The 23,873-nt window shown below is 52.0% G+C and overlaps 1 protein-coding gene across 4 annotated transcripts in view; it reads right to left on the bottom strand.

Annotated features, from left to right (window-relative positions):
• SUSD4 (sushi domain containing 4) overlaps positions 1-23,873 on the bottom strand; it is a 101,578-nt gene that overhangs the window by 37,315 nt on the left and 40,390 nt on the right. For 3 of the 4 annotated variants that reach the window (XR_004900857.1, XM_028531201.2, XM_036016218.1), the window contains exons 3-4: positions 16,924-17,136; positions 3,097-3,270 (exon numbers count right to left, since the gene is read on the bottom strand). Coding sequence is in view for 3 of the 4 variants with exons in the window: in XM_028531201.2 (XP_028387002.1) it covers positions 3,097-3,270; positions 16,924-17,136 (387 nt within the window). In the remaining variant the exon portion in view is untranslated. The remainder of the gene's footprint in view (positions 1-3,096; positions 3,271-16,923; positions 17,137-23,873) is intronic. The other variant, XM_036016219.1, reaches the window with a different exon arrangement.

Here is a 23,873-nt window from a genome sequence, read left to right as displayed (position 1 = left end):
AGATGACTGGACCCTTTTCCTAAGCCGACTTTGCTAGATATCACCCTGAGCACCGAGGAGCTGGGTGTCTGGCCAATCACATCAGCCAGCGACCCAGTGTGTGGGGTCTGTGGGTCAGGGCAGAGTGCAGGGAGGCGCTCACTCCAGGCTGACAGGGCTGGCCCTGCTGTGCTGGGTGACCGAGCCCAGGCAACCCAGCCGGCCACTGCCCAGAACAGCAAACGCTCAGGATGAGGATGGACCGTGTCTAAAAGGCGTGGTGCTCAGCCATGCCCTTTGGGCCTTACGTGATTGTTTTGTTCTGAGCTGACAGTGTATACAGCAAAAGTGAAATGTGTGGGAGGAGGTTGGGAATTAGGAAAAAATAAAAGCAATAGTGGAGAAAAAGGTGAGCAAATTACTATTTGGACAAGTGAATGTGTTAGAACCTCCGGGTATAGTTCAAGTAAGTTGGCACAATGACTATGCCCATGCCTCCTGTTGATAACACGTATACTTGAACTTGAACAACACCGGGGTAGGGGCAGTGAACTGCACACAGCTGAAAATCGGCATATAACTTTTGCCTCCTGAAAAACTTCAGTGTTGCCCTGGCTGGTGTGGCTCAGTGGACTGAGCACAGGCTGCAAACCAAAGGGTTGCTGGTTGGATTCCCAGTCAGGGCACATGCCTGGGTTGCAGGCCAGGTCCCCAGTGAGGGCCATGTGAAAGGCAAGCACACATTGACATTTCTTACCCTTTCTTTCTCCCTCCCTTCCCCTCTCTTGAAAAATAAATAAAAAGTCTTAAAAAAAAAACAACTTCTGTCTTTCCTCAGTATCCATGAGGGATTGGTTCCAGGATCCCCTACGAATACCAAAATCCACAGATACTCAAATCTGTGAATGTTCCAGACCCCTTATAAAATGGCCACGGCCAGTGCACACCACAGTTTTGAGCTACCCATCTGGATAAACTGGCTCTCCCTAAATAAAGACGAACTCTGACCCCCAGTGAGCAGGAGTCCTCAGGATACCACTCTCCAAAAAAAAAATGGCCTCGGAACTGCCCTTCTACTCTTGCCCCAAAAGGAGATGGAAGGGGTTACAACTTGTGCAACTAATAAGCGAAGGAAAGATACTCTCACTCTTGGTTGGAGGCAGCCTGTTCTAAATATAACGGGAGAAAACTGGCTCGCACTCAATAGTTCAATGCGATTTCTATTTGCACTTCTGCAGAACAGAGAGAAGGCTCCTCGGGCTTTAGCTCCTGGTCCACAGGTGCCGATTAAAGTTACAGAATGAAATGTCACTCCGAGGGCCAATTATATTCCCCCTGGGGACTCCGGAGGCCATCTGAGGCCGCCTGATTCCCTGTTGCTCACGCTGTTCCCAGGCGGGTGGGCAGCCTGAGGGAGCCGGGGCCTCAGCAAGGCACAGGGGGTGGAGGGGAGGACAGAGCATGGACCAGGGGCACCTCCTCTGTGGGGACCGGGGGGACTCGAGGAGGAAGGAAGCTGGGCTATAGGCCATGCTGTTGTTGGAAAAAGCGTGCTTCTCGAGAGCAGCTGGCCAGCTCCTTTGTTGTTCAAGAACTCTAAACACTATGTTTTGGCTGAGATTTGAGTAAGGGGTCATGGAGGGGAGCAACTAGAGTGGCAGGCTAAGCAAGGGAAAATGACACCCCAAGATGTATATCGCCATAGAGTAAATTCTTTTTTTTTAGAGAGAGAGGGAAAGGGAGGGAGAAAGAGAGGGAGAGGAATATCAATGTGTGGTTGCTTCTTCCGCTACTGGAGACCTGGCCAGCAACCCAGGCGTGTGCCCTGACTGAGAATCGAACCGGTGACCCCTTGTTTAGCAGGCCGGCACTCAATCCACTGAGCCACACCAGCCGGGGCCATTGGGGTAAATTCTTAAAAAGTCATTGGGGCAAAAAATACGCCTAAAGAAGCATACTATATTTAAGTGACATAAAAGGAAATAGAAAGCAGGAGAACGAAAGGATACATAGAAAATATCAAGGCAAGAAGTGGCTAGATTCATTATCTTTGCCTTTAGTTGGAGAGGCCCATGGGACTGGAAAGAATTAGTGATTAATGAAGTTCATTTGAATAAATAACCCAACCTAAGAGCAAGCTGCTGATTGTGTGGACTGTTTCTGAAAGTGTAAATGAATCACGTGTCTCCTTGCAGAATGTACAACAGGGAGTTTCAGGAGAGAAACCCAGGTGTGAGACGGGGGTGCACCGCCTCTGTCCTGGTCTGTTCTGTTTTTTCCCCCCGGGGCCATGACTCTTCAGCTCTTGCACAAGGAAATGATTTATTTCTAACCACGGGGCATGCGAGGTAACAGCAGAGTCCGCCGGCTATGATTTCCAAGCACAAAGTTAACATTCGTCTCAACTTGACCGCACCAGAGCCTTCCGTGCGAATGAGACCGCTCTCTCCCTTCCTCTCACTGTGAATTATGCAATGGCTCCTCGGCCCTTCAGTCCAAGCTGCGTGTCGAGAGAGACAATCAGAGTTCGTGTGAACACAAGCAGGGCTCTGTATGTCAGCCCAGGCTAATGTTTCTTCTTTAAAGAGGAAAAGGATAACTATTCACCATGTGGTCTGGATGAAATCTGAATTTGATTATTTTTCTGTTCCTCATGCGTTATAAAACGGCATACCATTATTAAGAGAAAATAGCCACTGCAAGATCGGCTTGAAATACAGTCTCAGCCCTGCTGAAACGAGAACAAATGTTTTGTTATTCCCATTAAGTACACAGCAGTTCATCACTGTGTCCACAGCCTAGTTATGAATCTCCTCATTCTTCCCCTCCTTGTGGTTTCTCAGCAAAGGAGACATCGAACAGGCTAAAGAAGAAGGCAGTCCCCATTTATGCTTTGGAACGGGGTGCCTGGAGCTGGAGAAAACCCAGGGAGCGAGGTGACAACTACAAGAATGGAGCTCGGTGATCCAGGGGAAGGCACAGCTGGACCCCCCGGGGCAGCGTGGGTGGCTTTGCCGCCCCTCTGTCGTCTCTCTCAGTCTGTCCGAGAAAGGCACACACACACCCCAACGTGCTCTGCGAGAAGAGCAGCCGACAATGACGGCTGCCATCTCATACCTTGACAGATGGGCAGGTTGTCCCACGTGCCATCGTCGCGACACAGCGAAACCAGGTTGTACAGGTTGGGGTAACGGATCTTGAACCCGTCTCGACAAGCGATGATTAGCTTATCTCCGTATCTGTAGGTCTTGTTATGAATCTCGGCATCTTCGATTTGAGGGATGCGGCAAGCTGCAAGGGTGCAAACAGCATGCACAAGTTTTGGCACTGAAAACGGTTGTGATGCATGGCTCCTCGAGAGAGAGCTCTGATTTTCAGACCTGGTCTCAGCCACCGAAGGAACTGAGTTTCCCACCTGTGACACCACACACTGCACAGCTGAGCTCAGGGACGGTTTTGAAAATACGTGAAGAAACCCCAGAGTTGGGGGTCCACCCAAACTATCCACCCGGTTCCAGCCTTGGCTGTGTTTGTGAACAGCACACAGCACGGGGCATCTTGTTTGGCTGCCCCCCACACCCCGCCATGTCTCCCCCGGTCACTGCCTGTGGGGTGAGGGCCTGGGCCTCATAAGAAAGGGTGCTTTGCAGAACAGCAGGGGGCGAGCCGCGGCTGCATTAGCTGTCGGCATTCCCCGCCCACCTTATCTGTTTTGCGGAAGATCGTCCACAGAGCAGCGCACCACCACCGCCAATCGTGCCAAGGCTCAGAGCAAGCCACCTACCACCGCCTGCTCGTGGAGTCGGAGCAGGATGCTGGTGGACAGGAACGGGAGGGGCAGGGGCCAGGCTGGGAGCCCGCATGGCCTTGGAGGGTTGGAGGCCCAGGGGCAGAAGATAAAGCAAAACCGACCCATTATAACTACCCCCTTGTAACTCTCTCTACGCCCAGCTGCCCACACGGGCCATTCCGTTCTGCACCGCCAAGGTGGGACCCTGCTCCCTCTGCCCACTCCCGCCCTAAACACCATCCAGCCAATCCCATCTAAGTCCCACTGGCCCACCACCTGTCTCCCTATCTCTTACTGGCACATCTCCATTTAATATCTCTGATCCTCCAGGCCTGGGGCTTGTAAGCTGGAGGTGTGTATTTCTCCTGCTGGAGTCGGATGGCCCTGACCTACAGATGAGTCACAGTCTAGGCTTGCTGCTTCTGAACTTTTTGAGACGAGGCGAAATCAAAGGACTGCACTTTGGCAATCGAAGAAACTTCCCCCAGAAACTTCCCAATGCTCTAAAAGACTATAGATTTCTCAGCCACCCCGAAAGCCTGCAGAATGCACGACATGTTTGGAAGAGTATCCTGACCACGTTCCTCTGAGCTTTGAACCGTCGGCTCCGAGGCGCTGAGCCCCCAGGGGAACCCTCACGCAGAGGGAAGAAGCAGGAAGGAGCAGTGGCTGGCTGGTGGAGGGCTCAGGTGGCTGGGATCTTGGGTGGCCTTAAAGAGAGCCTGTCCCGGGAGCTTTGATGTGGGCTGGGGCTGGGTTGACTGGGTGCAAAGGGGGGATCCAACAACCACAGACTCTGGGAAATGGAATGTCAGTGGTGGGAAAGCCTGGGATGGAAGGGGGAGGCCCTGGCCAGGGAGGACCCTGAGAGCTGGGGACCAAGCAGTGGTGGCCATCCTCTGTCTCGCATCGGTCGTCAGAGGTCAAGTGCCGCCCTGGCCAGGTGGCTCAGTTAGTTGGAGCAGTCGGAGTGTCATCCTGTACACAAAAGGTCTCGGGTTTGACCTCCGGTGGATGGGAGTATAGGAGGCAACCCATCCATGTTCCCCTCTCTTTCTCTCTAAAAATCAATAAACATATTCCCTGGTGAGGATTATAAATCTATCAATCAATCAGACACTGTCAGGCCCAGGTCTGCCTTTAGCTCAGCCCTCGGCACCTTCATTAGCTTGAGAGCAGGGACGACCACCCTCTCCCCGACATTTCTCCCAGGACCCCAGACCTGTGTATACAGGGGGCATAGGAGAAATTCTGAGGGGCACCGTGAGGCCCTCTGCCCGAGAAACCTTGAGCAGCTGGCCCTGCAGGAATCTGACGGATGGACTCTCGGGGCAGCCCTGGGAGCTAAACCCTCCCCCACTGAGGAAACGCATGAGTAATCGACCCTTTGCCTCTGGACCGCAGCAGGGGCAGCCGTGGCTGGAGAACTGTGTTCCCTCATCTTTGCGTTTCAGGCTGTGGAAAGGCAACTTCTAACTGTTCACATTCAGACAATAGGTTTTCCCCCAGACTAGCTGAATTTCCCCCAGGCCCCTCCCAGGACACTCCTGCCTGGAGCCACTGATAACTGTCGTGTCTGTGCCCACCGCGGCGGCCTCCTTCGTGATGGAAAGGGTGGGTTCCACTTTTTTTCAGCATCACTATGCAGAAATGATTCACAGCAAATAAACACACATTTATCAAGGCATCCGCCCGTAAAATCTTGGCTGTGAATAGGTCCTATGGCGGTAATTTATATGACTGACTGTTTTCATGATTGATTCAAAATGTATTCAAGAATTAACCAGTACACTCAGGAGGTAGCCAGCTGTAGCGAGTCAATTCAATGGACGGAAATGTTTGTTCGGACGTGGGGAACATGGGAAGAGTAGCTGACCAGGAGGAGAAGCCCCCAGGCCTTCTCTGCATCATGCTCTATAATACGGAATGCTTTGAACTTGAAACTAGAACTCCGTGTCCAGAAGCAAGAGTTGGAGACGACTACAGAGCGGATCACATGAGGTTCAAAGGGAATTCACAGCCTCCCAAATCGCAGTAACCATGCACTTGGCTAAGAAGGGTCACCACAGGGAATGAGCGACACAGGACCAACTGATTGTGTAAGAGGAGCTACATCTCGAGTGGGAACTCATCAGAGTCAATATTCCACCAAGGTAGGGGGGCCGGGAGGGGCTGTGCCCTAGTGACCAGGACAAAACTGAAACAGACCAAAACCTAAAACTAAAACTGGACCATTGTTTCATCCACGGTGCTGGCACCTAATCCCCCCAGACGTCGTCAGCAGCAGCAAACAACTATGGGCCTTATTTCGATGGACGGGAAGAAACCAGGAGCTTTAGACTCTGAAAAGATAGGTGTCATTTTCGTCAATTCTAAAGGATCAAATAGAAAGAACACGATTTTCTATATAGCACAAATTCACCTGGTTTCCAGGAAGAATTTTTAGAAGCCACTTAAGAAATGCTGTTACCAAGGACTATGAAAAACACCGTCTATTATAACGCCTGATTCTGGCAGGTCGAATCTAGTTGACGATCAAAACATATGCAGATAGGACACAAATGGGTACTTTGGGGATATAATGGTCACTTGCCACTCTTGTTATTTTTTCGTATTCTGTTCTAGTAACAATGGGGATTTAATAGAATAAGTAAATGAAAGGGGACCAGTAAAAGGTCCTAAAGTAGTACTACACATTTATAGATCAGTACAAATTAATTGATCAGATTAGTTATCAGAGAGCAGAGTTAAAGGATGAAGCAGAAATAGTAAAAGAAATTTTAAAGAATAGGAGCTATGTGATAGGTTTGCTTTTTTAAAAAAAATGTTATATGTGGATACAAATCTGATTCCTTAAAAATACCAGCTTTTGACATCAATCGTCCCCAAAAACTGTTCCCAGGAACTTGAATACCTGATACACGCTCAGAGATTCACAATTCCTGTTGGCATGCTAAAGGTTCTGAAGAAAGGCTTTTGTTCAAGCCAGCATTTGTAAAGCTTATTTTTTCACCCATTGGTTCATTCATTCAGCAAATTACTGAGCACTTCTCCAGGCCTGGCATGTTCTTGGTGCTGGGGGTAGAGAAGAAGTCAGGAATCTCACTCTGGGTCACACGAGGCCAAGGTAAGTTAAACTCACAATCGTGGCATGTTTGGGGGCGCACCGTCCCTGGCTGAGTGCCCACCATGGGAAGTGGTCACCATGCCTCTGGAGGGAGGTCTCCCCCGAGAGGGTGGGAACAGGTGGCGGGCTTCCAGGGCACCAGCAGTGTTCTAGGATGGTGGTGATGTGGGTGCTTGCTTTGTGGTAACTCACAAAGCAAACTGTTTGGTTTTGTGTCTTCTTATACGTGTCACAGTGCATGAATTTTTAAAAGGTTAAAACAACAACAACAACAACAGCATTAATCCAGAAAGAAGAGTAAGGAAACTCACTAAAATGGTGTGATCGTTCCCAACTATACTCGCAGTCTCTGGCCTATCAGTAGAGTGCGCTTCACAGAATTTGAGGAAATAAATGACTAAGCTTATCGGGGGTGGCAATTACATTTCCAAAAGCAGAAAACCTTGATTATCTTCCAGAAAACATTCTGGAGGCAACTTGGCCTCTTGTGCAGTTACACAGTTTGTTGGAGAAACGGGGTTTAGTTCAGAGAGTTTTGCCCTGGAAGACAAATCTTCCTGATGTCCTGCTTTTTCTTGGCAAACGGAGCTTTAACTATTTTACCTTTGAAGAAGCTTTCCCTTTCAACAACAAGGAAGTGACAGAAAGCACTCAGTTGCCAGAGCTGAGCTCAAGAGAAAAATAAAAAAGGCAGTTCAAATGTCATTCTCATGAGCTGACAACCTACAGAAGTTCCACCCTACATCTTTTTTTTTCCATTTGTTTCTTTTCTTTTGCTTACAAGACATAAAATTTCATAATATGAATAGAAAAAAAGAGAGGTGGCAAGTATTGAAATCAAAACGTATCGCTCCACCCTACATCTTGATTTTTAAGTGCCTATGGCAAGTATCGCAAGTAGCACCAAGGTGCCTCCTAAATTCAGACCCCTAGGGCACAAAACCCTGTAAGAGTAGGCCTGGAAATAAGTGTGCATCTTTAGCATGCCCCATGGGCAATTCCCACAAAGTCAAACATTGAGAGCCACTGCTTGATAGATAGGTAAGGTGATGGACTAGATCAGTGATTTTCAACCAGTGTGCCACAAGAATTTTTTTTAAGATTTTATTTATTTATTTGTGACCAGGTCCCACAACCCAGGCATGTGCACTGACTGGGAATTGAACCAGTGACCTTTCAGTTCACAGGCTGTCATTCGATCCACGGAACCACAACAGCCAGGGCACATAAGAATTTTTAAAACATGCACATCTAGCTATTTATTTAGTCAGGGTCGGTGACCTCTTTTCCCATTGATTGTCAAATAAAAAAATGACAACAGCCAGTACAATAGCCATCTGATGTAAATGAATCAAAATCATATGTATTTTTTGGTCAGATCAGCAAAAAAAGCCATATTTTTGGCATGCCACAGAATTTTAGTAATTACTTTATTTGTGCCATGAGATGGAAAAAGTTGACAATTGCTGGACTGGACCACAGACAGCCGTCCAAATGCAGAGGCTGGCTCAGATCTAGCAAGGCCCCGCCCACTCCTCAGCATCTGTGTCTAATGAAGAGGAGCTGCCAACCTGCCCAGGCTGCGGCCGGGAGGTGGCTCTGCCCCTGAGGCCACGTGCGCCTGCAGGTCCGGCGTGGGGCTCCAGGAGCTCTGCCCTAGTCCCAGGGCTCTCAGAGGCTGACCGGGGAGCCCCGGCTAGCCCCAAACTACTCCAGACTGCCATGAGGGAAGATGGATGTCATCTGCAACGGGTTTGGAAGGACACGCATGGGGTGGCCCTGCATTTTTCATAAGCAGCCAACCTAATTCTGGGTAGTGTCCATTGCAAGCTTGTGAAATGGACAACCGCTTGCTGGGGAAATTGCCACGAGCGGCCTGGTGCTCTGGGTTTGCTAACAATCACGTCGCGGCCTTTCTGCATGATCTGACAAGGATCTCTCCGTGTGCTGATGCTGTTGCTCTGCATCTGCCTAATAATTCCGTGACTTAAAGCAACTCTCTGCCTCCAGGGCCCCTGCAGAAGAAGTGTGCTCACGTGACTTCGGAGACGGCAGGAGGCAGCTGGTAAAGGCTGCTCCAATTCAGATTTTCCCTTGGCAGGGGAGGGGGGTCAGCTGCTCAGGCTCTCGAACCCCCCGTCTGGGACAGTCTGGCTGTCACCTTGCCACGATGACGGCCGATCACTTTTGTCACTTCTCTTTGCTGCAGCTGCCTCCCCCGCCCCCCTGCTGACCTGACCTTATTTCCTCTGGATATTTTTTTCCCTTTCAAGTCACGACCACGTTTAAGATAAATAAATCTTTTTAAGAACGAAAAAACAAACTCACACTGGAGCCACAAGGGAGGGAGAGCAGGGAAGCAGTGACTTCTGTTACAAGAAGCATAAATAAGACCTGACGGCGGTCCTGGAGGCGGGGAGGGGCGCCCCTGTGCTCCTGCTTGTCCGAGAAGATGGGAAACGAGAGGAGACTGTCTTAGGGGAAGAAGGCATGCAAATGTTTGCCCTCGTGGGCACAGGCTGCTGTTTCTGATAACCCGTGTTTAAGGCAACGAGAAAGAAATTTTAGATGACAGAAAAATGCACACAAGGCGAAAGGGATTCTAAATAAAACATTTTTAAAGCGTCCATGCATTTGGGCGAAGTCTCCGGAGCTGGGAGACGACTCACTTTAATACGGAGTGACAGCCCAAACACGAGCACGCCTGCCCGGCGTGTGACCAATGCCTGCACCCCGCAGTTCCAGTGAATACAGGAGCTCACGCCCATCTTTACTGCCACCGCTAGCTCATGAGACAAGGTGTATCTTTTAATTAAAAATTTACAATGTAATAATAAAGTTTAAACTCGCACTGCACCTTTTCCCCCAGGAAGCTCAAAGAAACTTCTTAACAGCAAATTATTCATCTTTTATAGCAGCCCTCGTCAGGTCTATGGGCCTCGCAATGTTTTAGTAAGTGCTTAAAAAATAATGCTGGCTGAATGAATTCATCTGTTTCCCTGTTGCTCTGTGCAAGGAACTGGGGGACAGAGGGGTAAGCATGAAGATGTGGCACGTTGTGGGGGGGGGGGACAGGGTCAGCTCTCCTGTGCCACATGTGACCTCCGGCCACGACCAGACAGTGAGGGAGAGTGACACAGAGTGGCAGGTGGCCGGGGTAATTGAAATTCCCTCGGGAGCTTTTAGCAGTGCTCCTGTTTGAGCTCCCACTGCCCAGAGCAGCTAACATGAAACCTCTTGGGGGAAGTGCCAGGCTCCGGCACCTGTCAAAGCTCCCCAGGCGACTCCGACAGGCAGCCCGGGATGCGTGCGTGCCGCCGGCAGAGCGAGAAGAGCACTGAACAGCGAGTCGGAACGTGGGTCCCAACCCTGCTGATCTTCCACGTGATGTGTCCGTCAGACATCTGAGCTGCAGAGGCTTGAATCTCTTCCCTGTGAAATGACACACTGACCTTCTCGGACGGACGCTAAGAACTGATGATGATGTTGGTGGGACTGCAGATTGGTACAACCACTATGGAAAGCAGTATGGAACTTCCTCAGAAAACTAAAAGTGGATCTGCCTTTTGACCCAGCAATTCCACTGCTGGGACTCTATCCTAAGAATACTAAAACACCAATACAAAAGAACCTTTGCACCCCGATGCTCGTAGCAGCACAATTTACAATAGCTAGGTGCTGGAAGCAACCTAGATGCCCATCAGTAAATGAATGGATCAAAAAACTATGGTACATTTACACGATGGAATTCTGTGCAGCAGAAAGAAAGAAGGAGCTCCTACCCTTTGCAACAGCGTGGATGGAGCTGGAGAGCATTATGCTAAGTGAAACAAGCCAGGCAGTGAAAGACAAATACCATATGATCTCACCTTTAACAGGAATCTAAACAACAAAACAAAGAAACAAACAAAATATAGCCTAAGACACTGAAATAGAGAACAGGCTGACAGTGACCAGAGGGGAGAGAAGAGGGAATTTCAGGGGAGAATGGGAAGGGTTCACGGGAACAAACTTAAAGGACACATGAACAAAAACTAGGGGGAGGGTGGTAATGGGAGGGAAGTGGGGACGGTTGGGGGGGGGGGGGCTGGACTGGGAGTAAATGGGAGAAAACTGTACTTGAACCATGATTAAAATAAAATTTAAAAAAAAGAAAGAAAAAAAGAACTGATGATCCCCCCGGAGCTCTGTTTAACGCGGGAGATAATCTCGTTCCCAGGGTAAAGCGACATCAGACCATCTCCCTGCATGACTGGATTTCAAACTTTTTTTTTCACGCAAGAACCAGTTGCGAGTTGAAAAAAACACATGTAGTCCTTGGCCTCACTCCTAACCGTCTAGTGCGCAAGGTCTGAACGTGTGTTTGTAACACACCCTTGGTGCGGGTGGGCCTTGGGACGCATGTGGGGAGCCAGAGCCTCACAGGGACAGGCTCCTACCGGTCTGAGCCGGGTGCCTGCCCCCAGGTGGAGTCTGGGCCAGGCCCACGATGGATGTGTCAGCTGCTCCCCGCCCTTTCCCTGGGAAAAACCGCCTCGGGTCAGGTGAGAGGAGCAGACTGGAAAGCACAGGCCTTGACCTGAACCCCAACCCTGCCGCTGGCTACCTGGGAGACCGTGGGAAACTCCGTGTCTCTGGGCCTCCGCTTCCTCACCTGGGAAGGCAATAGAACCTGCCTCGCAGGGTTGCTGCAGGCGTCAGAGAGGATAATGCCCACCAAGCGTGGTACCAGATACATGCAACAGACACCTCCTCCCAGCACTGCAGCCTCACTGAGAAGGGACAGCAAAGGCAACCCGTGTGCAGGCTGGGAGCAGGTCTAGGTGGGGGATGGGCAGGAGCTGCACCCCCCCCCACCGAGCCTTTGCCTTCGGTGATGGGGGTGGGGGCGGGCTCTGGACTGACGTTGAGGAATCTTCGCCTTCTCCTGCTGTTGCCTCTCTGCGTCCCCAGGGAACAGGCCCTGGGACAGGCACCTCCAGCCCCAGGGCCCTCCGGAGAGCTCCACAGCACGGACGACACGTCACTGTGGGCGAAGCCACGAGGAAGCACCAGGACTGTGGGAGGGAAGAACGCCTGTGCCCTTCCCTCGTGTGCACGGAACGGAAATCCACGGCGGACGACCGCACGCACTTGGAGCCCAAACGTTGGGAAAAGCAGTCACGGAAAGGGCCGGGGAATGACAGCAGCCACTCCTGAGGGAGCTGAGTGTGAGCGTGTGTGGACGGCGCTCCCTCCCTGCACTGAGGGGCCGTAACCAGAGCCCCTGTCTGAAGGGGGATCAGGTAAGGGCACGGGCAGGCCAACAGCCAGGTGACAGAAGAGGACGGGCCAGAAAGTAGACCCGGGAAACAGCGGGCAGTGCCCTGGGCCGCCCTCGCCTGCCTCATGGTAGTGACACAGATGGCTGAGACATGCGGGCAGTAAGTGGTAACAGGTAGTGGGTGGACCCAGCCATCACATGTGCCACCACGACAGCGTGTCCCTGGTACCCTCATCTGCCTTCTAGATCTGGGGGTCTTTCTGCCCCGAAGCACAGAAGGGCCAGACAGGTAGTCCTTTGGGTGGCCAGGACAAGTTCACAGGTTCCAGCCACGCTTCCCTCTACCCAGGATCTTCCCATGATGCTGCGGGTCGTGGTTGGTATCAAGCAAGGGGCTGCCATGGCCCAGGAGATTGTCAGAGCGGAGAAAACCATCTCCTTACAGGGCCGTGCTGCCTGGGCGCATCAAACGTGAGATTTACACAATCCTTTTGCCTCCTGCCCTGCCCCTCAGCTCCGCTCCAGGCCAAAAGCAGTCGAGCACCAGTCAGAGGGAGGATTTTCTGGAACAGCCCTCGGCTCAGCCAGTTCATTCTCGAGCCAGCGCGCTCTGCGGGCACAACCTGAGCTGCAATGACAGCCTCCCGCTGGGGCTGTTCGGCGGGCATCCCGGCGGTCCTCCGCTGGTCAGGAACCTGCTTTGGAAGGTTCACGCCGAGGCTGGCCGTGAAACCCGCCACACTCCAGCTGCCCCCAGATCCTTTTTATGGGCTTAGCATGGGTCTACCCAAAGGTTCTTTGCAGCGAGTAACCAACGTGGCCAGTGACTATGCACAGAACTGCTCAAGGGGGAAGGCGAGGAGAAAAGGGAAAGGTCCCTCCGCTCCGTGGGAAGAGTCCTACAGCATAAAACACCAGGGCATGACAATGGACATCCGCCACAGCCCCGGGTGAGCCTCCCGTCCTCCCTCAGGGCCATACTCCAAGAGGGAGCTCAAAGACGACAGGCTCCATGCTGCGAGAGGTCCTCCACGCCCAAAGGTGCTCAGGGGATACCTGAATATACCCAGAAGCTGAAGCCCCAGCTAGAGGCCCCTGACCTTTAAACACACCCCAACCCCTCTCTCCCCAGGAATGGGAGTCCCGAGGGAGCAGGGACCCGGGTGCCACGGAACATCATCTCATCACCTAAGGAAGGCTCAAGCTCAGCCTGGGAACGGGGAGCCATGATTTATTTTGTCTCCTTTTAAAAAACAACCCCCCAAACTGCTAGGTAGCCAGTAAAAGTGATGCCCCAAGAGCTGAGATGGATTCAGTGTCACAGCTGTACCCAGGGACGGGTGAGTAATGAAGTCTTTCCGTTAATATGGATAATAAATACGTTTGGGCTGTTCCTAATGCAAGTGGATTTGAATTCATTTTACCTTTGCCGCTTTGGGATGCTGAATGTTTTAAATGCTACGACTTTATTCGTGCAAGCTGAAGTCTGTGTTGCCACCACACCTCCCCGGCCCCTATGAAGGTGTGCAGGCCGGGACACATCCGGATTTGTCACACGCTCAGTGTTTGCAAAGTGAATTTATGTCCAGTCAACCTTCCTGCACGTCCGCCTGTTCTTAGGAAATGGGAAAAGGGCTGTAGGTACCCAGGAATCGTGATCCCCAGGAGCCCTGCCAGAGTGGCTTGGGGGAGGAAGAGGCCCAGACGGTGGCTACCGCCCTGGCCTTGAGTCGCTGTCCTTACACACCAGGAGCCCTGTGCCCAAGGGAACTGTTTTCCGGCCTTTGCTGACTCCAGGGTTTCCTCTCCACCTTTCTGGTCGCCCGCCCTGCGCCTTGGCCCACAGACACCCTCTCCCCGGTGCTTAGGGACGGGAGGGAAAGCAGCTCAGAGAAGCAAGGCACACATCTCTATGTACAATCTCCAGGCTGGAGCCTTTGGGAGCTATAAAATCAATTCATGGCCTGTATTATCAGTCCGGTAATTCCAAACTTCTCTACATTCCGTGCACCTGGAATAAACCACTTAGACTGGGCCACGAGAGACGGAAGACGGCTGAGACATACGGCAGGAGGAAGCGGAGAACACAAGAGCAGGAAGCTGTGTAAATGAACAAGAAAACACGTGTCTCCTCACCACCTGGGTTTGGTACAGCGCTTCCCCATTATACAGCATTTTAATGTGCATAAACTTATTTTTTTTTAAATCTGCATCTCAGGTAGAACGTGGACAGTGTGCAAGGCTGGGGGGAGTCCAGGTGACAGTGAGGAGACCTGGGGCTGAACAGGTCGGTCCCAAATCTGCCCTTAAACTCTGGGAAGACTCGACTTCTCCGAGACTCAGTTTCCCTGTTGGTCCAACAAAAACTGAACCAGCCTGCGAGCTCAGGTTTTACGGTTTCTATGAGCTCCTTCCACCCTGCGCTTCAGCGAGGCCACTTACTGTAACACTGTGCTGTCACCGCCAACCAGGGTGGGGCTTTTGTGACACCACGAAGGGTACATGGAACCTTGGAGGGGAAGAGAGTGCTGGCTGAGTAGTTCCGGCTGCGCTAGTTCTCGTCAGCTGTGTGACCCTAACAAAGTACACGCACCTCTCTGAGCCTCGGTTTCCTACTGAGAGGATGAGAGCCACAGGACTTCATCCTGCGGCCTGGCTGTGCATGCGAGATGAGATAGTGTATATGAAATTTTAACCTGTAATCACCTGTAAAAAGGAGCTGCTTTATTACTGTTACTACTAGTACCGCCACGCAAAAATGCATCAGCCTCCTAAGAACTGCCGGACCAAGGACAGCAGTGAATCCGGCAGCCCTCACTGTTTCCTGCATGAGGCCCGAGCAGGCGGTAAAGGCCCGCTGCCAGTCGGGCGGGGAGGGGGGCGGTTTCGATCCCTCACCGCTGCATGACCTTCAGGGTACAGACTTCTAGGGGTTGCCCGCCCGGGGCAAGCCACTCAGACAAACGAACGGTTACTGGGACACGGGCAGTGGGGGTTCTGTCCACCATCAGAGCAACAAAGGCCCTCCGTTTACCCAGCTCCTTCAAAGACCAACACAATGACCATTAATATCAAAAATCAATCTACCATGATACTTAGAAAGGCGATGCCTGTTCTTCCAAACTTTCTAAAAAACGCAATTAGAGCACTCCATCGCGCCGAGTCCGGAATGCAGGGTCCTGGACCCTCCTTTGGAAACAGGTGGTCTTATTTCGGTTTGCATAATAAAAGCACTGGCCCGTCACTGCCACCTACATAGTGTCTAACCAAGCAAACCGCTGGGGCTGAGTTCAAGGCTCACGCACGCAGACCTATGCAACCCAAGCCTCCCACTCCAAGGTGATTTGTCCAGTCCTGTTGTTGGAATTCCTTTATATTAGTTATACACAGGGTTGTGAAGATTCTCACATAGAAAAGGATAAGCCTTTTTTTTTTTTTACCAGGATGGCAAAATAACAGAGGGACTTCACCTCTGCGTAACGTTCGGGAAGGCTGTTGGGCTTTTTCGTTCTCTGATGTTGTTGCGCTTCCCTGGGTTTTAAACCCTGGGTATCTGAGGAGGGCACAGGTGTAAGCAAGGAAGTTGATGTATATACCAACCAAATAACCTTACAATTAATTGAATCTTATGGAAACCACAGCTTGCCTGAGCTGCATATAATAACAGGAAAACTGAATTTACTTTTTTGAACTCTTAAGCCCTTTTATTAATTTTGGTTTTAATAAAATACCTTAAAAATAAAAGCAAAGATAGCAAATACTTTAAGGAGAAGACACCATCTTATCCATCCTTTAAAATTCCCGTAAGGAAGATCATAATAAATGCTTCCCAAATTTAAATTATTTTAAAACATTCATATGGATATACACTAAATCAGATTAAGAGTTTATATATCATTGTTATAAAAGCTCCATCCCAAGAGAAAACCAATAATGGTGTTAAGAGAACTTGAAGCTCATTTCCAATGAACTCACCGAAATATAAATTCTGTGCCTCATGGAAATTTGAGGATTGAATTAATTCTTGATTCACACCTATGCCTACTTCTGGCTTGCCGATCCTCAGAGATACATCATCAACAATTTGGTGTCCTAACGAGTTAAACTCAGCGCATTCTTTAAACTCTAAAAGTATCTACAAAAAGTAAAAAACGATATATACAAAGTTGTTTCAACCAACAGATTAAAGGATAATTGCAGGAAGTGAAAGAATATCTTGTCACGACCAATAATTGCAGGGAAGATTGTTAGAATAAGTGTCTACCTTGCCAGTCTGTCGTTGCTTGTCACAGTTCTTCCCCTAAATGAATCCCATCTAACCAAGAGCTGATAAGCGTAATTGATTTAATCCTCTGAGTCACAGGCATCGTCTGCATCATCCTAGGTAGTTTTTGCCCAATATATTTACCTCGCTTTTTACTGAGTACCACGGAAATGAGTGTGGCGTTGGCGGCTCCGTAATAAATAGCCCTAATGTTATCCGAGTTTCTCTCCCGCATGGACAAAAATGGTGATAAATTGGACAGTAATTGACATAGAGAAGGAAGATGATTACGTCTAATGCCTGGATGAATTTATCTCCCCCAGCCCTCAGGACACAGGCGTGGTTTTCTGCACGGGTCCGGCCCTGACATGGTGCCAGCGGCCCAGGGCACCGACCCCTCTGGCCCACACAGCCTTGTGCCCCCACGGCTGTGCAGCAAGGGTGGACCACACGGGAGGTTTCCATGGGAAGGGGCCCCGGGGGCAGGTTTAAGCACTTACCTTCCTCCACGCAGACGGGCTTATCGCTGGGGACCCAGCCGAGCGTGCCATTAAAAAACTTCACACACAGCCTCTTCAGGGAGCCCTTCAGCTTGAAGCCGTCTTGGCAATGGAATCGGGTGACCGAGCTTTCAAAGAAAACCCCTCCGCTGGGCGTCCTGAAGCCATTCTCGGGGACGCCTGGGTCGGCACACACCTGAGGGTCATCGAGCCCTACGTCGACAGAGAGAAGGAAAGGTGACTCTGGACACGTTCCAGCACCGAGGGGCTGCCAAGGTAAATGGGGGCGGGGGCTGCCCTCCTTCCGACCCCGTGGGTGGCCTGCCCCACCACCCCAACCACGCAGCCGAGTGGGTAAGCCTTCTGGGGCGCGGTTCCCTCTGCTTTTCACTCCTTGCTTAGAGGAGTGCTCATTAGAGCTTTCTGTCCCAAGGCCAAGTTTGTTTTTCAAGGAGATGAGAAGAGTAAACCACAAAGGGAATGGAAGAGGGTAAGAGCCTCAGTGGTGGGAGAAATGCTGAGGGTTGAGGGGGGGGGACAGAGAATCTGAGAGCAGCCGTGAACAGTGGGTGAGGGTTCTGCAGCCAGGACTAACTTCGTAGAGGGAGGCAGGGGTGGCGTTCTGACGGGAAGGGCGGGACCCATGGCTGGGGCGGGGGGCGGGGGCGTTGGGGGGCAGCACATGGGCGTGAGAGTTCTACCAGCGGCGTGTGGGAGAGGCCTGCTGGGAACGCCGACCTTCCCCTGTCCCTGCCCTGGGTCCTCGCCCACATCCGCTGGGCCGCAGCCACGGCCGCCCTTCACTGGGGGCCTTCCTTAACCCCGTGCTCCCCCACGCAGCTGCCACCGTGTCCCACCACTGCGACAGGAACGCAGTCCTGCCGTGATTGGGCTGGAGAATGGCCACCTCTCATACCGGACTGTGGGCCCTTTAAGGACAGGTCCTGAGACCTTGTCCCCTTTGCATCCCCAGAATCTCCCTCAACACCCTGCACAGCAAGTGCCCCATAAATGTTTGCCAAATGAATAACCAGAGCTGGAAAAGGCAGGCGAAGGCATCCTGGAGGGACCTCAAGAAGCCAGGCCAAGCCGAGAAGCCAGTATAGAGCCAGGGGGCAGGCCAGTGGGTACTGGGGGGCCAACAGGTGGGGTGGGTAAGAGGCGATCGCCTGAGAGGGCAGGAGAATGCTGGCGGGGCAAGGAGGGCATGAGGGTATGAGGCATTCAGTTTCAGGTCCGCACTGTCCACTCTCTGGAGGCCGGGGTGAGGTAGCTGCCCAGGCGGCTGGGATGGCGGCAGATCTCGGACACAAACACGGCGTCAGGGGCTGGCTGGGGAAGCCAAGGACAAGGAGGGGCCCTCTGTGTGCCCCGAGTAATCCGAGCGTGCTCCCCAAGGGCAGGGAGGTGAGCACACCTCTGAGGCCTTACAGAATCACTGGACACATCCTCACGGTGTGGGTACCAAGAACAGATACGTGTAACAGACTCCATCCGGATGGGTGGGGGGGCCCGTGCACCTGTCTCCAGCACAGCTGCTCCTGCCAGGTGGGACCGGGCACCAGCAAGATGTGAGAGAGAGGCAGGAACAGTCTGGACCATCTGATAAAAGCCCAATGCAGACCCGGATGGCAGCATCCCTGGGGCTCCCGGAGGATGTGCCTGGTTTGCAGGTGACACCCAGATATCGGACTCACCAGCTGACTGACTGGTCCTCTCTAACACACTGAGCTCGGGAGACGTGCTCAGCTGGCGGGTGGTGCTTCACCCCAACCTGATGTGCTCACATAGGACCCACTGGCTGCCCTCCCCAAGTGGCCTGATGACCCCAGACATTTGTCAGCAATGTCGTGATGAAAGCCATGCTCTTTTTTTTTTTAATTTACTTTTAGAGAGGGAAGGGAGGGAGAAAAAGAGAGAGAGAGAGAGAAACATCAATGTGTGGTCGCTGGGGGCCGTGGCCTGCAACCCAGGCATGTGCCCTGACTGGGAATAGAACCTGCGACACTTTGGTTCTCAGCCCGCACTCAATCCACTGAGCCATGCCAGCCAGGGAAAGCCATGCTCTTGTACACTCTGTGCAGAGGTCATGAGGTGTGGGAAGTGAGTGGAAAGGAGGGAGGCAGGAGGAGCAGACAGCATCCACCTCTGACTCTACTGCACCTTTAAGTAGGAGCGGGCCTGATATTTTATCAAACAGAGGACGAACTATATCGGTACAGCTGATAGGCAATATCATCGTAGTTTCGGGTGTGCAACACAGTGATCCAACATTTATATACCTTACGACGTGGTCTCCACGATAAGTCTAGTCACCACCTGTCACTGCAGTTATTTTAACCTTGACTCTGTATTCCCCGTGCTGTATATTACGTCCCCGTGACTTACTGATGTTATAACTGGAGGTTTGTACCTCTTACTCCCCTTCCCCTGTTCCACCCAGCCACCCCCCAGCCCCTCCCCTCGGGCAACCACCAGTCTGTCCTGTGTGTCTGTGAGTCTGTTTCTGTTCTGTTCTGTGTTCCAGATTCCACGTGGAGGCGAAACAGAGAATGCTTTCATGCGGCATCATCCGGCCTTCTGAGCCTGCTCCCACACGGGGCAGCGGCTCCGCCGGGACTGAGCTCTCTGACCCCCAGGTGTATGCTAGGGATTTGGCTGAGACATCTGTATCTCCCCCACACCCCCCAACACCCCCAGTTAGACCAGCCACAGCCTGCGAACGCATGAGCCATGCTGACTGCTGAGTCCTAGGCGCGGACCCTTCAGCTTGGCACGCCACCCCACCCTGAGCCACGAAACTGTGTTCTCACAGAGCAGGACACAATCCCAGGGAGAGATGAAGACCCAGCCCCGAATCCATCAGAAAGACGCCTCCCGCACTCATAAATAAGTAAATGGCGAGAGCATCGTGAAAGGCAGGGTGTGAGAACAGCAGAATCTCCTCACGCATCCAGGTCTGCTCTCCTCCTATATATGCAGTCCTCCCCCTTTAAAAGAACCTCCCCATGCAGTTTCTCTGCGTTCACGTAACCATGGTTACCCTCCGACTCTGTGCCCAGGCCTGGGGCAGTGCCAATGATTGGGCTGATGATCGGGGTCACGCCGGCCACGGGGTCTGGCCACGGGCACAGAGGAGGGGAATGAGGATGCACTGGGAAAAGAAAGCAAGCAGAAGGCAGGGCGGCATAGAAGAAAATATTCTTCACGTTTGGACAACGAATCCCACCGAGGAAGGCCGTGATTTTCCAGGGCTCGCCGGGGCTTCGGATTCCACTTTCCAAACAGCCCCCCAGCGGATCGGCGCCCAGCCTGGGCCGTGTTTCCCGGAGAGCTGGTCTCAGTGTTTTTCCGTCACATCAACGGGCAGCCCCATCTGATAAGGCGCCCAGGAAGGAGCCGGGCTGGCGTAGGTGCTTGGGAGGAGAAGTGGAAAATAGCCTGCACGCTGGCCCACTAAATAAATAACCTCATCCTAGGATCTGGTAGTCTCGAAGTCCCAGCTCATCTCCCTCCTATCCCCCGAGTTCTGAGTCTGCTGTGGGACTGGGGAGCCCCAGCTTGGAGAGGAGAGAGGGGGTTGCAGAGTGATTTCCAACTCGTTTGTTTCGGCGGGGAGGGGGACAGGGGGACCCTCCACTTTACTGAGCCTGAGGAAGAGGCGTCCGCCGGCACTGCCTCCTGAATTCGATTCAGAGTGCAGCCCTTGCAGACAAGAGACGGGCTTGGTGATGGGTCACTTTACGGGGCCAGCGTGACTGGCCACGGGATGCCCAGATATCTGAGCAGACGGTGTTCTGGGCGTGTCTGTGAGGGTTATTCTGGAGGAGATTGGGGTCTGCGTCAGCTGACCAAGTAACACAGGTTTCCTTCCGCCGTGCGAGGGGCCTGATCGAATCCACTGAAGACCTGAGTGGGGTAGAAGGTGGAGTCAGGGAGAGTCACCCTCTCTCTGCCTGGCTGTCTCCAAGCTGGGGACACCGGTCTCCTCCTGCCTTCGGATGCAGATTCAGGTGGCACTTACACCATCGGCTGTCCTGGGTCTCCAGCTTGCCCACAGCAGATCTGGGACTTCTCGGCGTTCCGTAATTGCATTGGCCAATTCCTTATGAGTGTGCATGAGTGTGTGTGTGTGTGTGTGTGTGTGTGTGAGAGAGAGAGAGAGAGAGAGAGAGAGAGAGAGAGAATCTTCTATTGGAGAACTCTGGCTAATACTATCTTCCTAAAGGTATTCGGGTGCTTTAAAAATGAGAATGACATGAATGCCCACTCATTGTCCCCATATCCAGAGGACACTATTTCTCCCTGGACCCCCGAGTTCAGATAAGCAGCCTGTTTCGGGGGATGGGGGGTGCAGTGCCAGGGCCCCGGAATCTGAACAGCCCTGGGGAGAGTCCAGCCGCTGGTCCCTCTGCTGCTCCCTTGGCCTGTGTCACCCTCTGGGGTCCTGGCATCGCTGTCACTGGCACTGAATTTCCTGCCCAGCGTTTGTAACCCCAGGAAAAACTCTGGTCCCTGGTGGTAGGCAAGATGCCCTCTTCCCTTTCTTCAGACAAAAGCTGGGGTAGTGACAGGGAGTGAGAGTGGCCCTGTCCTCACACGCAGGGACTCGTCACACCCTCAGTCTCATTAGGGGGTCTTGACACTTCCGGTTGGTCACTTTGGAGCCTGCCAACACCTACCCCATGGCTCTGCTCTGAGCAACGGCAGAAGTCCTTGAAAAGAGCCAGCAAAATGAAAGAGGCGTGAAAAGCCATCTAGAGTTAGCTTCTTATAACCAAAAAGTCATCTTCTAGGAAGGAAGAGTGTATCAGGTGTAGCCAAATCGATTTAGGACTGGGGCTGGGTTTCAGCTCCTCTGTAAACTGCTCCATGAGTCTTTGGGTAAAGCAATAGAATATAGACAGGAAAACAGATATTTTTTATGCATTTACTTAGTGAGAGGGTCCTGGGCTTTCATCCTCACTCAAGTTGAGACAGACATGTTTGCAAACTTTGACTGGAACCCAGAGCACCCCCAAGCCTCGCCCCCTACCCTTCCCCACAGCCCTCACTGACAGTCTCATAGACTTGGCACTAAAGTCACCTTGGGGGTCTCTGTTATGACCCTTCTGTCTCCCAGAGGAGGACGCCGAGGCCTGGAGAGGCGACGTGGCCACGCCAGTCGCTCTGACAGCTAATGACGAAGCTGAAACGCAAGCCTGGGCCTTCCCACGTGCCGCCCAGTGACCTCGCCTCTTACAGTGTCGCCTCCCCTGGTAGCCACTTCCCGTCCCATCTCAGCCTCTGGACGCCACAGGTCTTCACGACCTCATGCACTTTTCCAGAGAAAGAACCTTTGGCCCTGGCCAGCGTGGCCCAGTTTGTTGGAGCATCGTCCTGTACACAAAAGGGTCACAGGTTCGATTCCCAGTTGTGAGTCTGGTCCCCGATCAAGGTGTTGGAGAGAGGCAATCGATCAATGTTTCTCTCCCTCTCTCTCCCCCACTCCCTTCCCCACTCTCTAAAATCAGTAAGCATGTCCTCAGGTGAGGATAATAAATAAACAGATAGATAGATACATGAGAAAGAATGTTTGTAAATGTTTTTGAGTCCCCGTATCTGTCAAAACACACACAGGGATGGTGAGATGTTGAATGATGGTTCCATAGGAAACCTCCCAGCGCCCCCTCTCGGTGGCATGGGGCTGGGGCACCTGCCCGGCCACCTAGCACAGCCGAGAGTCCAGGCAGTCGGCCTCCCACAGCCGCCGACGAGGGCGCGCTTCCGCAGAGCATCGCCGGTGTTGGGGGAGGCTCTTGTGGAAATCGCAGCCGGACCTCAGATACTGGCTTCATGAAACAGAGGTGGTGCTGGAGACGTCGGTGCAGATAGCCCTCGTGCATGAAGCATAAAGATGGAGGAATTGCAGGTGAGCTCGAGAGAGTCCCCGTGACCACGAGTGGCCTTCCTCCCGCAGATCTGCACATTCTACTCCCAGCTGCCCCTGGGCCGAAATCCGCCTTTTCCTCATCACCGGCAAGGCAGATAAGATTTATTTTAAACCCTCACAACCAGCAGAATACCACTGTGCCTCAATAAGCCTTTATACCGGGAAGGGAACCCTTCTGTTGCATTAGAGAAAAATCTTTCAAAGCCTTTCCTATTTATAAAGATGGAAAATGTAGTCACCAGGGCTTGTGGAGCTAGAAGCTCAAACTAGAATCATGCAGGGGCTCAGCATCTGTTGATAAAGGGTCCTCTGAGCATCTCCAGTGCACGCCTCGCCTTCTGCCACCTTGAGCTTCCCTATCACCTCACAAATCCCTTCCGATTAGAACTACCTCAACTGATTTTTTAAATGAACATGCGCATTGCTATCCTGTCTTATTCCACAACCTGCCCGAGCTGGTGTTGTATCCCTGACAAGGCATCGGCAACAAAAAGACGAGGAAGAAAGAGGCAATATTTTGCTTTTAGATCAAAGGAGGCAAAACCTATTCAGCAAACAAGCTTAAATAATTCTCTAACACCCATATTTCATTACACAGTGAATCAAGTGCTTCTCAAATAATAGACAATCAAATAATTCTCTCTGACACCAATATTTTAGACATAATGCCCCTGGCTGCTGGTGTTCTGATAACACAGAGCTACCTCACATGCCAGCAGTTTCCAGCCAGCCGTACATTTGGGTTGGTCCACGCTCTGCCCACCAACCTACACCAGAGGCTCTTGTCATCGCTTTAGGATGGTGATTGCACTGGAGATTCTAGAGAAGTACTGCGTACACCAGAAACCTGTCCTGAGCCAAGGTCAAGCTCAGACATAAAGATCTCCCCCCTCCCCCCAACCAATGACAGACAGTTTACAAGCTGCCAAATATCTCCCACAAAATTCTAGAAGAACTGAGTACAGCGGAGCCCAGGGCCACCCAGAATGCCTCAGCTCTTGGAGAGATGGAGGAGGAA

The sequence above is a fragment of the Phyllostomus discolor genome, chromosome 15, assembly GCF_004126475.2.
Source record: "Phyllostomus discolor isolate MPI-MPIP mPhyDis1 chromosome 15, mPhyDis1.pri.v3, whole genome shotgun sequence".
Lineage (NCBI taxonomy): Eukaryota > Metazoa > Chordata > Mammalia > Chiroptera > Phyllostomidae > Phyllostomus > Phyllostomus discolor.
The sequence above is the reverse complement of the archived record's forward strand: the minus strand, read 5'-3'. Positions and strand labels throughout refer to the sequence as shown.